The sequence below is a fragment of the Anabas testudineus genome, chromosome 15, assembly GCF_900324465.2.
Source record: "Anabas testudineus chromosome 15, fAnaTes1.2, whole genome shotgun sequence".
NCBI classification, from domain to species: Eukaryota; Metazoa; Chordata; class Actinopteri; order Anabantiformes; family Anabantidae; genus Anabas; species Anabas testudineus.
The window spans coordinates 1,813,702-1,826,048 of NC_046624.1; the positions used below are offsets into that span (position 1 = coordinate 1,813,702).

The window sequence follows — 12,347 nt, forward strand, 5'->3', positions numbered from 1 at the left end:
GAGTTCTGACCACTTGGCTTTCATTATTTTGGTTTATGTTACACTTTCTCTCAGCCCCCATCATCCCAGATGAAAACTCATTCATTTAATTGAAAAACAACATTCATATCTGTAAAAAACATAAATAGAAAGCTTTGTTTTGGATTATTTCGATTGTGGACTGCTAACTCTAGTTACTCTTGCTACGCTAGTGAAGCAGCAGCATAAATGTGACAGCTGGAATGTTTGTGCTTAATTTGAATTGTAATTGTTAATTTATTTAATAGCCTATAGAATGCCAGGACATGTCATGTTCTGGGTAGCTGCATCACTGTTTGTTTAAAAAAACACTAAATGCTTTCCTCAGGATTTTCTTTCTTATTCTATATAATAATAATAATAATAATAATAATAATAATAATAATAATAATAATAATAATAATAATAATAATAATAACTCTTTCAGAACCATTCTAAAAATACTTATAGCGAACATATAACCAAGAATATGATTTTTTTATACTCAAGCTAATAAATCAATATGTTACTGTTGGGAATTCAATCCATTTTGATCTGCAACGCTCTGCTCAGTCCTTCAGCTATTCGTCACTATGAAATTACAATAAAATAAGCAGTAACAATTGGTCTTCTGTGATTGGTAGAAAGGGTAAGTCTCATCGACATAAGTTTTAAATCATTTCCTTTTCTTCTTTGGTGCAAATCACACTATGGTGTTTCTTTTGTTATGTGTAACATCTGTATAAACAAACAGTTTGCTTCAAAATGTGAAAACATTTATTGTGAAAATAGACAGATTTATTTGAATTCTGACAAAACAGAAATAGTTGTTATCAGTCCACAGCGTGTAGCCAGACACATTCTGCCCTGCACAGATTCTCTCTTAGCTAATTCTAAGCCCACTGCAAAAAGTCTTGGTGTTTGGTTTGATAGTAAACTTAACTTCGAGCATCATGTCAAAAAGCTTGTCCAGGCATGTTTTTATCATCTTAGAAATATCTCCAAAATACGTTCAATTCTTTCTTTTCATGACACTGAAGTAATCTTACACGCATTTATTTCCTCACGCCTTGACTATTGCAACAGTCTGTTCACATGTCTCAGCCAGAAATCTATTAATCGGCTCCAGATTGTTCAGAATTCAGCTGCAAGACTCTTAACTAGAAAAAGAAAATATGATCACATCACTCCTGTATTAGCTTCCTTACACTGGCTGCCAGTATTTTTTAGGATTGATTTTAAGATTTTATTAATAACTTTTAAAGCTCTGCATGGCCTTTCCCCCAGCTATTTATCCCAGCTTTTAAAGCCTTATGAGCCTGCACGTAGCCTGAGATCCTCTGGTAGAAATCTTCTGTATGTCCCCAATGTCAGAATGACTACTAGAGGTGACAGAGCCTTTTCAGTTAGAGCCCCTAAACTCTGGAACAGCTTACCCGAGGATATAAGATCAGCTGACTCAGTAACATCTTTTAAAACTCTCCTTAAAACATACCTCTACCGGCGAGCCTTTTGCGATCTTCTGTAAGCTAAAACAAATCTGTCCTTGGGAAGACTCTCCATTAGATTACAATGTCTTTACGTTGGAACTGGTCTCCCCAAGGACCGATGTGGTAGTTGTTTGTATTATTGTTTTGTTTGTATAGCTGTTTCCTGCTCCCCAACCGGTCGAGGCAGATGGCCGTTTAACTTGAGCCTGGTTCTGCTGGAGGTTTCTTCCCCCAGGGGGAGTTTTTCCTCTCCACTGTTTGCCTAGTGCTTGCTCAAGTTGATCTTGTTGGGCTACATGTGTTTCTTGTCTGTCTTGTGAAGCACTTTGTAACATATGTTTAGAAAAGTGCTCTATAAATACATTTATTATTATTATTATTATTATTAGACTGATACATTTAAACAGTGTGTGTGGGTGTGTGTGTATCATCTGACATAGACGGGGTTCAGTCTGAAGTCCAGTGAGTGCAGGGCAGTGGCCAAGGCTGCGTACAGGTGAGAGCTGCTGAACCTCAGACAATACACTGGGCTGCTCACTTGGTCTGAGCTCAGCTGGAAGAACTGCACAATAGATAAAGTCACATGACTACAGCATTAGTTAGGGTTAGGAGTACATATGAATGAATAATATAAAAGACACTTCACCAAATGGCTTAAGCTGAAGGAGTTTTTAAGTCTGAATTCTTTCTGGTTGATTGTTCTACATAGGTTGCTATGCTGCTCCCTCCTGATGACATCATCTAAACAATAAAACTGCTCCACTCTGAGTTTTTCAATTAGAAGCAAAGAGATATTTTAATTTTGGAAAAGCAGATACATGTATGCGGTACATACCTGCAGGCATTCAGTCTGCCGTTTGTCCCAGAGTCGTACAACGCCATAGTACGAGGAGCCGCTGGCTATCATGTGATTTCCATCTGTCTGTATGCAGTACAGAGCACTGTCGTGAGGCTCCTCCCACTCCATCACACACTTCCTGTGGCCAAACACAGATAAGTTTACACATGCTTAGATGAACTGTATTGGTTGTACTTTGCACGATCAGATAATCTTGTAAGTTGAATGTTCATTTCCAGAATGAATCGAAGGCATCCATAAGAACTATATCAAAGACGTTTCCCCTGGAATAAACTGCACAGGCATCGTTCTGTGCTGGGGGTTTTACTGTTTTCTTCTTACAGTTTTTCAGATACATTTTTGCAGAGTGAAGCTACTCAAAACTGTTTTTCTAATCTGGTTCATACTACTGAGGTTGTGGTCGACCTGCCCCACCAGAATTCCTCCAGATCATCTACAATGGAAAAACATCAACAACAATACAGTGGCTGATATAGAATTTAAAAACCTCTCCAGAAGATGCCATATGGGCAGATGACACAACGGACTGAAGGTGACTTCAAGGCTGATAAAACGAGCCTCTGGTCTGTGATAACCCCAGTGGTCAAGCACTGTTGCATGGCTCTGGAAAGGTGCAGTCTAGTTTAATAAACACAATTGTGTTCTAATGCCATCTTGAATCCCATACATGCCATATTCCTTGTTTTCCATGTTTTTTTTGCTGCTGTCTTGGCACTGAGAGCCAAATACAGTTTTTAAATGATCTTTGTAAAACCTATACCATAGGTAATAACATAAAACGTGAAAACACGTAAATCTGGTGTGTGTTTGTGTGCATGTAGCAGGAGGCAGGGTGGTGGCTGTGGCCAAGAGAGAGGAAGAGGGGTGAAATATTTTTGGGCATGAGTATTTTCTGTCAATAGACATCGATCCACCATTAGAGCTGTCTCATCAATAAGTGATGGAGAGACACCAGGGGCAGACAGCGGGGCAGCAGAGATGTCTGGAGGAGCTCTCTTTCTCGATGACACACACACAGTTATTACCTCATTACCTATGGTATAGGATTTTCTTGTAAACAAAAATCTTGCCAGTATTGGTGCAATTCATATTGTTTTTCAGCCTTCAGATGATGACTTATTACAAAGGAAACATATTCAACTGTCAGTGCTGCATTAGCCATCGTTGCTGCACCCTGAATGTTAAGATAAAACAGTACAAAGACAAGACCCTAATATATAGTTCACCAATTTATGATTTATAATATTAATAAGGACATTTTCTGACACAATTACAATAAGGCAATATAAAACAAACATATCTAGTGTCCCACTGTCATTGAAGCTCTATAGTGGCAAGAAAAAGTATGTGAATTTAATGGTTTTCTGCATCTGATCTGATCTTCTTCTAACTCAAAAGTATTAACTTCTTCTAAGGCAAGAGTATTAACAAATACAATGTGACTGTGGTACTAACACAAAACATTTCTGATCTTTTAAGTCTTTCTTAAGAACAACCATAATAACCTCACTGTATGAGGGGGTAAAAGTATGTGAACCCAATAATGACCATAAAAATCTAATTGGCATAGGCATTAGCATAAGTTAGGAAAATTTTGTTTCAAAGTGTGTCTTACTGAAAGAGGCTTTTAGAGGAGGCAAAAAGCTGAAAAGGGTTCACTAGCCTACAGTTAGGCAAACAATCCCCAAATGGAGACACTTTGGGACTGTGGCTACTCTACCAAGAAGTGGGCGGCCAGTCAAAATTGACCCAAAGAGCACAACCGGAATCAAACCACTGATTATTGAATCCTATGACTGGCAGACAACTGCTCTACCTATTAAGCCATAGCCACCTCTACGATACTGTACTGTACACTATACTAAACTATATTGAAGTATCTGGAAAAAGCATACAGCACTACATCTGGTGTATAAAGGGCACAGCATATCATCATGAAAACATCATCCCTATCATAAAGTATGGTGGAGTAAATTTCATGATTTGGGCCTGCTTTAATGCATCAGGTCCGGGCCAGCTTGCAGAGAAGATGAATTCCCAAGTATATCAAAAAATTGAAACTCTGTAGAAGTTGGGTGATGCAGCAGAACAATGACCCAAAACACACAACAGAATGGCTTCAGAAAAACTAAATCCAACTTTTGGAGTGGCCCCGTCCGACCCCAGACCTCAACCCAACAGAGATGCTGTTGAGCGACTGAAAGAGAGTCACACATGAGACTTTCAAAGAATATGACGAAGCGAAAGCAGTTCTGCAGGAAGAATGGGCTAAAATTCCTCCTGAATCCACAGCTACAGGAAGCACCTGGTTGAGGTTACTACTGCCAAGGGGGGTGTCAACCAGTAATTAAGTCCAATGGTTCACATACTTTTTCCACTATTATTATTATATATTAATTATTATTGTTATTATTATTACTATTATTATCAAACCCCCATTTTAATTGGGCCATAGTAATAGCAAGTCATTAAAACCAGAAATGAGTTAGCATTTTAGCACTTCTGGTTACTTTGTCCACATCTCAGTGGGTTTTTGGAGTGTTTCACTTGATGCCAACAATAAGAGAGATCTTGATGTTTTATTCTATGACAAAAAGTCAGTAAATAGCACACGTCATTTTTAAGCTTTTACATGTTTTACAACAAGGCGCCTGCTAACGATTGGCTAGTAAGTAAGCGGACTAAATGAAGGTTATCTTGCTGTACACAATTTGTACATATCATTAGCTTATTGTGTGCAATAATCAAAAAACCAACAGAAAAATCCCATCGGCTTTATATCAGGGCAACCAGGTTGAAGTAACCTTGTGAGGACTGAACAGGAATGATAATTATTCCGTTTAATTCAGTTTGCAGGATGGACATTCATGTTATTTTATCTTTAAAAACTTTTACAGTGGAGTTTCACTTACTCTTATTGTCCATTTGGAAGAGATGACAGCTAGAGTTCACAGTCAAACTGATTATGTATTAGATCTAAGTACCATGCGAGTGAACAGAATTCTTTGTTTTTCGTCTACCACAGTCTTGGTTGATGGTACAGGAAGCCCTGCTTTCAGACAACCTGAACCTCCTTGATGACCCTGGTTGCCTTTTGAGGCCGGTAGGTTTGACCGCATGAATTATTGATATCTAAAGAGGGACCCCCCTCTGCCAACCTTAGCCCCAACCCAGCTCCTTTCAAAGTCCCTAGAGTGATCTGCCAATCACATCTGATTTGTCTTAGTTGACTGATTCCCCTGAAATACAGACTGAAACCCCTCTAACCCCTGCTGTCCAAAATAAATGCTGCTCTCTCCAATCACATTAGTGACCCTGCTGGCCTATACTCAAGTGAGGGCTGCTGCATTGATACGGACACCAGAAAGGGCTGCTTTTTAGGTGTTTGTGCTCACACTGCTGGAAAAAAACACCAGGCATTTTTTATGATCCTTTTAAAGGCAGCTCATAACACTGCACGGATACAAGCTCCACAAGTTTTATCAGAAATTGTTTTTCGTAATGGTGAGAATATGGTTATAATTTACATACAGTATCTGTTAATTCAAGTAAATGGCAAGTCACAACATAACAACACAGTAACATTCTCCGACAATGTTTTTCTTTTCCAATCATGCAGCACAATATCTAATTTTTTTGTGATTGCAGCGTTATTTACTACATTCCAGAATACATCCATCCATCCATTTTCTTAACCTTAAGCAACTTAAGGGGCACAGGAGAACTAGAGCCTATCCCAGCTGTCATCAGGTGAGAGGTGGGGTACACCCTGGACAGGTTGCCAGTCCATAGCACGCAAGACATACAGAGACAGACACTCACAGTCACACCTATGGGCAGTTTAGGTTAACCAATTAACCTAACATGCATGTCTTTGGAGGTGGGAGGAAACCCAGAGAGAACCCACGCAGACATGGAGAGAACATGTGTGGGAGGGAAGTCGCTGGGGGACATACCCTACAATAGGGAGAGCAGCTGGCTCCCTTTACCCCCTTTAGATCCAATCCTGCTCTATGGGTTTGGGACAGATTAAAAACATAAGTAATTAAAATACTAGTATTAGAGCAGAAATTTAATGAAACTATTCAATCTGGTTAATTAATCCCAGCAAGTGCAAATGTTTGAATGTGTTGGAGGGTCTACACCACACTATAGACCAGATTTAAGAATTACTAGTCAACTATCTTTTGCAAATCAAGTTTCATGTTTCTTTCACTCTTAAATGACAAAAGGACACTGCATTGTATCATGTAAATGACATTTGATCACCTTGTACCTTTCATTAATCACAAGCACAAATTTAAACCAGTGAACCAGAGAAAATCTAGAGGATGATAATCTCAAACGTAGCCAGAGCTTTATTCTCAAGCTTGTTATGGTAAAGGTCTAAGGCACTGTAGGGGTCACTATTGAACCAATAGAGCCTACATTCACTCACATATGCTGAACCTGAAAGCTTATTAGGACCACCACTGGTTAAAAATAGTTTCATTGCTGCATATACTTAGAATGTACTCAAGAGATATAGTAAAATCCTAAGGAGTACTGACTGAAGCTTTTAAGCTGAACAGAGAGACATGGTGGCATACCGTGGGCTGAGTCGAAGGTCCCACAGACGAATGAAGGTGTCATAACCGCAGGTGAAGAGCTGGAATGGAGACTCAAACACTATGTCCAACACACCGGCCCCACGGCGAAACTCTGATCCCAGACTGCACAAGCACTCCAACCTGTTGGAGGAGAGAGAGTCGGGAGAAGAATGTGAAAAGAAAGCACAAATGATCATGTGAAATTAGTCTTTTCACATATCACATCATCCCAAATGTAGTATGATAAGTCTAAAGCTCTCTGAAGGTTTTTGATGCTGCTCAATTATTCTTATTTAATTATTTAACAACAGGTCCTCAATCAACCATGTATGTTACCCTCTCATATGACCCATATGTTTTAAGAGCAGCTGTCTCTTATAGTGGCATCAAAATGGCAGCAGGGGCAACGTGTATTTTAACCTTAAACAGTCAATGCTGGACAAGAAGAATGCAAACAAAGCACTTTGGTTGGGATTGGGCACAAAGAAATCTGGGTTAGTGATGATGGTGAGTGTTTGCAGAAAAAAATGACTTGATGCTTGCTTGATTAACCTTAAGTTAACTTAACACACAGTTAAGTTAACCATTCTGACCCATCTTCCTTCATTGAGACAAAAGCCATTTGCTGTAACATACTGGCTGTCTGATGATCTATTATCATTATTATTGTTATTATTTTTTATTATTATCATTATTATTATTATTATTGATATTATTTTTATTTTATTTATTATTATTATTATCATTATCATTATTATTATTATTATTCTCATTATTCTCATGATTGTTTTTTTATTTACTTAATTTTTTTCTACAGATATGTATTTACTGTCACTCATTCTGAAACAGTGAAGATGGCTCTCAGTGTGGGACTCGGGACAAATATAAATTGTGTCTATGTGATAAATCAGGTTTATTTGGGCAGATGTGGGCAACCTCTGTGTGTGTGTGTGAGTCCAGCTCAATGCAGCACCATGCTCTTGTGATCACAGCTCTGTCCCGCTTGCTCCTCACCTCTTGATTATTGAAGAATAACTTGCACTCAGCAGGGTGCATTATTGCAGAATAACTGTCTCTTTGTTGCCATTTAATACCCTCCATGACTGTGACTGTGTGTGACTCTTGCACGTTTGATACCTGCCCCGTAGCAACCATTTAAAGGAGGCCACTGGCCTTGGCGACAGAGCAGCCCCGCACTTCGACTCGTGCCCCCCCCCTCCCTTGCCCTGGAGCTCAAGCTACAGGCTGAGGCTGGTAATCCCCCAGCCTTACCCCAGGGTGCCTTCTTATTGGACCAGGGCTTTCCCCACAGGATGCCTTATTGGGTGAGAGCTTTCTCATTGCCAGGGTCTCATGACTAAGCCTGAACCAATGGGGAGTCTGTGATGAGGCTGAGTTTGTGTCTGTGTGGGGCAGTGACCCCTCATTTTCCCCTTACCACTAAAACCAAGCAGCTTAACACATGCCACACAAAAAGAAACTCATTCAAGTCAAAGGGATACAAGCCTGTTCATTCATAACTAAATAATGATGTCTCCATCACAGCGCTCTAACAGAAAAGAGATCAATTCATAACCCTAGCTTTAAACAAGATGATTACATTCTAAAGCTGTTCTAATAAAACAAGGTCAAAAACTGTTATAAACACTGAAATGTGAGAGAAAAATAAAATAAAGGCTTTCATAAAATGGGCCTGACATCTGCACAGGCATCATAAAGTCAGTAATAGTACTGTGCGATGAGCTGGTACACAGCGCAAAACAGAAGGGATTCTCAAATTGGTAGGTCACTGGCTTTTATGGGGCACATGTGATTACAGGATGGAGGCATAAGCATATAATCTGTCAAAATGACTGTATGTGCTAGGGAGTTGCGGCACGATGTTCTGATCTGACCGTCCTTTCTATTGCTTGTCTGGGTTCACCGTGTTAAATACCTGAGTGTGGCCTCAGGGATGCCCGAGGGAAAGGTGTCAAACAGGAGGCTCTAAAACATAGCTGAGAGGCTGAGTCATAGCCATGACACAGTGTGTCCTCAAACGGTTCATAATGCACCCGGGCAAGCACACCAACTCAGGCTGTAAAGCTGGAAGATGGCTTGTGTCAGATACTGTGTAAAGTGATTCAGAGTGATTCATGCTAATCAGAGGAAACACAGGAATCGTATACTCCATGTGGATTATGTTATGTAGTTCGTTATGGTTCTTAATTTCCTTTTTAATCCTTTTAAAATGACTTTGACTTTGGAAGATACCCACTTGTTGAAATCATAGACACTGCATTCTCTGGGCTAATAGGGACAGAGACCTTCCAGCTTTAAAACAGCACAGTACAATAGCCACCCCCATGTTAGTATGGGGTGTATTAGTGGACATGGCACGAGTAACGGCACCATTAATGCTGACAAACACAGATTTTGGAGCAGCATATGCTGATCTAGGTCCCTTGCACCCCCTGTAGATCTGCCCCTGCTGAGTACGGTATATTGCAAGTCTTAGAGCATTTCTGAGGATGGTTTGTTGCCATGACATGCTGGTGAGGGTGAGGTAACATTTGGATAAGAGGGAGGTTCAAAGGTCACTGGCAGACAAGAAAAGGTCTCATGGGACACAGTCAACCTGCAAAAGACATCACATGGGCAGTATAGCTGACAGAGGTGAGGAGAACTGTGTGAATGACCTGGAGCACCACTCAAACTGCTGTTCAGACCCACAGTGTTCATGATAAGTCAAAAACTATTCAAATTCACCAAAATTTATATATTCCTACTATCCCTCCCAATTTCTCAAGGCTGCAAATATTCACTGACTATTACTACAGATGCTCTGAATCCCAAAAAGTGGTATTGAGGACAGCCAGAATTATTGTAGATGTGTGAAGAGCTTTCTTGCTCAGCGGGGGATTATACAGTAAGAAACATATTAGGTTCTTTCTCCTTCAGTTTGTGGTTTCGATAATCTGAAAAAAGTTCTGGTTTGTCCCAAAAGTGTCAAATTGTCTGACTGCTCTGACCATTTCTTAATCTGTCTTAATTTGATGTAGCAATGTTTACGTGTTCCTACATCAACAACCTTGATGACCTATCACCATAAATTCACTAAATTATAATTATAATCTATCATAACGGATCGGTCAGCTAAAAAAGTCAGATACCACAGAGATGAAAACATTTTTAGAGATATCAAAGCATGATACTATTTAATGAAACAACTTAACTCAACTGCAACAGGATCAGGGATATACAGTAACCCTCTTCAAGACGATCATGTAGAAACTGCCATTCAAATGACAAAGATTCAGATAGAATCATGGATTTGTGAGCAAAATCAATTTGCTTGAGAACGGAGAGGTTTGAACTGCAGTGTGGCAGCTACTTTGTGAGATGGGTAGACTGGTGGCCCTAGGGGGCACAGACTTAGTGATTGTTATGAAGGGGCCACAGGCTGTGTGACACACAGGGTCTAAGTCCTGATTCAAACCTGTCTGGTCTCACTGCAGGAGTCAGTTTGGCTTTAGGGGCCACACACACACACACACACACACACACACACACACACACACACACACACACACACACACACACACACACACACACACACATGCACACACACTGACATCTTGTCAAAGGAATCATTAATGAATTAACAATGTTGAAAAAAAAAAAAACAGAAAAAAAGAAAACAGAAGAAGCTAGGGCTAAGGGCATTATCCTTCAGTGTGGGGACAGCTAAAGAAAAGCAGAGTGTGTGTGTGTGTGTTTTTGTGGCAGAAGTGGTTGGAGGCTCTTAAGTCTGAGCTCCAAACAGGAGCCTGGGGACGCACTGGGAAACAGCCCTCTCGTCAAAAGCCATCAGACAGGTAGAGAAAAGGAGCCCTGCTGAGGTTTTTACTGACTAAAACAAACAGAGGGGAGCCACGCAACCTGCTGCACATCTACCCAATTTAGCCTGCACCTCTGAGCTTGCTGCAGCAGGAATGTCAGTCTTCCTGGCAGACATGGTGGAGAGGAGGGGTGCTGGCTGCTGGGACTCACCAACAATGACCAACTTCAAAATGTCACATACACGCGCGCACTGCAAAGACAATACGGCTGCAATTTGTATAACAGAATGTCCCAGTCGACGCAGACATTTAACCCGGCTCCTTTCAGTGTCAGGAATGTCAGGAATCTGTGCCTGGCCATTTGATTGTAAAAGAAGGAGGGCTCCTTTTCTGAAGGAACAGAGGGGAATCTTGGGAGTAGGAGAGATGGCCAGGGTCCTTTCTCTTTGATGCTTTTTTACCCTCTTCTGTGTTTAGCCATGAGCAAAGACAGTGTGAAAAGTTGGGGTGCTGCTCCGATGGTGCCACTTGTGTGGGATCTCCTCTATATGGCTGATCATAAGACCTTTTGTGCCCCCGACATGAATAAAAAAAGAAAGAAAAAAAGAAAAGAAAAAAGACACAGCAATAATTTCAACAGTGGGAAAAAGATAAAAAGTTAAATGAAAATAAAATGAAAGACAAGAGGTCAATGGGAGCTTGGGCTTTATGACACCCCCCAATTGTTATGAGTTTTTAACCTGCAGCTAGAAACAAATGGAACAAATGTAGGACCATCAGATAGTGTAATATCTAGGCTGAACAACTTCAAAAAATATCCAATTCCATCTGTTGGAACAATATTGTATTTATTTGATAAAAACAAGGTTAACCCAGAACTTGTGGAGTTTTCGATGAGTTTGAATTTCTCATAGAGGGGCATTTAATGAGTTGGACATGTATATTGTTTTTACTATGTTGCTATGTTGCTACCATTATTCTGTTTTTTAAATACATACTATGCATTTATAATATACACTGCACCCCCACACATATACTCACACATATACTGTCCTTGAGAATTACACTACAAATTCCATGTGTTAGCATTAGTGCCATGACTCATCAAGGCCACGTCGAAGAACTAGAGGCGACTGAGACTGAGAGTCATATCACCCTATGTCATCAAAAACTCGTGACGGGAATTCCAACTCTTTGAATGGGTGAGAGTGAAATTAAGTCAGTTTCAAAAGGCTCAGACCACTTTGTTCATTCGCAAATTTAGCCTCACTACCAAAAAATGGCACTAGGGCATAATTCTTTTTTACCAGCAGGTGGCGGTAGTCTGCATTTTTATGGAAAACAAAAAAGACCTATGACTATACTGTAGGTATAGATATACAAACTAGGAAGCACTTGGGAGCGTTTGCTTACTACTATCACACCACTCTCTCCCACTACAGATGATTTCTTGATATTCTAACACAGAATATGTTTAATAAGAAGTTGTAAAAGGTACTGGAGTCCATTTCCCTTCAGTTAGTAATGTTTCCCTGCAGTTATTTGCTAAGTTGAACAGCCAATTACAGTGGTGTCTCTTATGTGTCTGCTA

The 12,347-nt window shown here is 40.1% G+C and overlaps 1 protein-coding gene across 1 annotated transcript in view; it reads right to left on the reverse strand.

Annotated features, from left to right (window-relative positions):
• Positions 1–542: 542 nt before the first annotated feature.
• fbxw4 (F-box and WD repeat domain containing 4) overlaps positions 543–12,347 on the reverse strand; it is a 42,900-nt gene continuing 31,095 nt past the window's right edge. Inside the window, exons 7-10 of the mRNA XM_026356781.1 lie at positions 6,936–7,076; positions 2,323–2,464; positions 1,874–2,049; positions 543–799 (exon numbers count right to left, since the gene is read on the reverse strand). Coding sequence (XP_026212566.1) covers positions 1,915–2,049; positions 2,323–2,464; positions 6,936–7,076 — 418 coding nt within the window. The 3' untranslated portion in view covers positions 543–799; positions 1,874–1,914. The remainder of the gene's footprint in view (positions 800–1,873; positions 2,050–2,322; positions 2,465–6,935; positions 7,077–12,347) is intronic.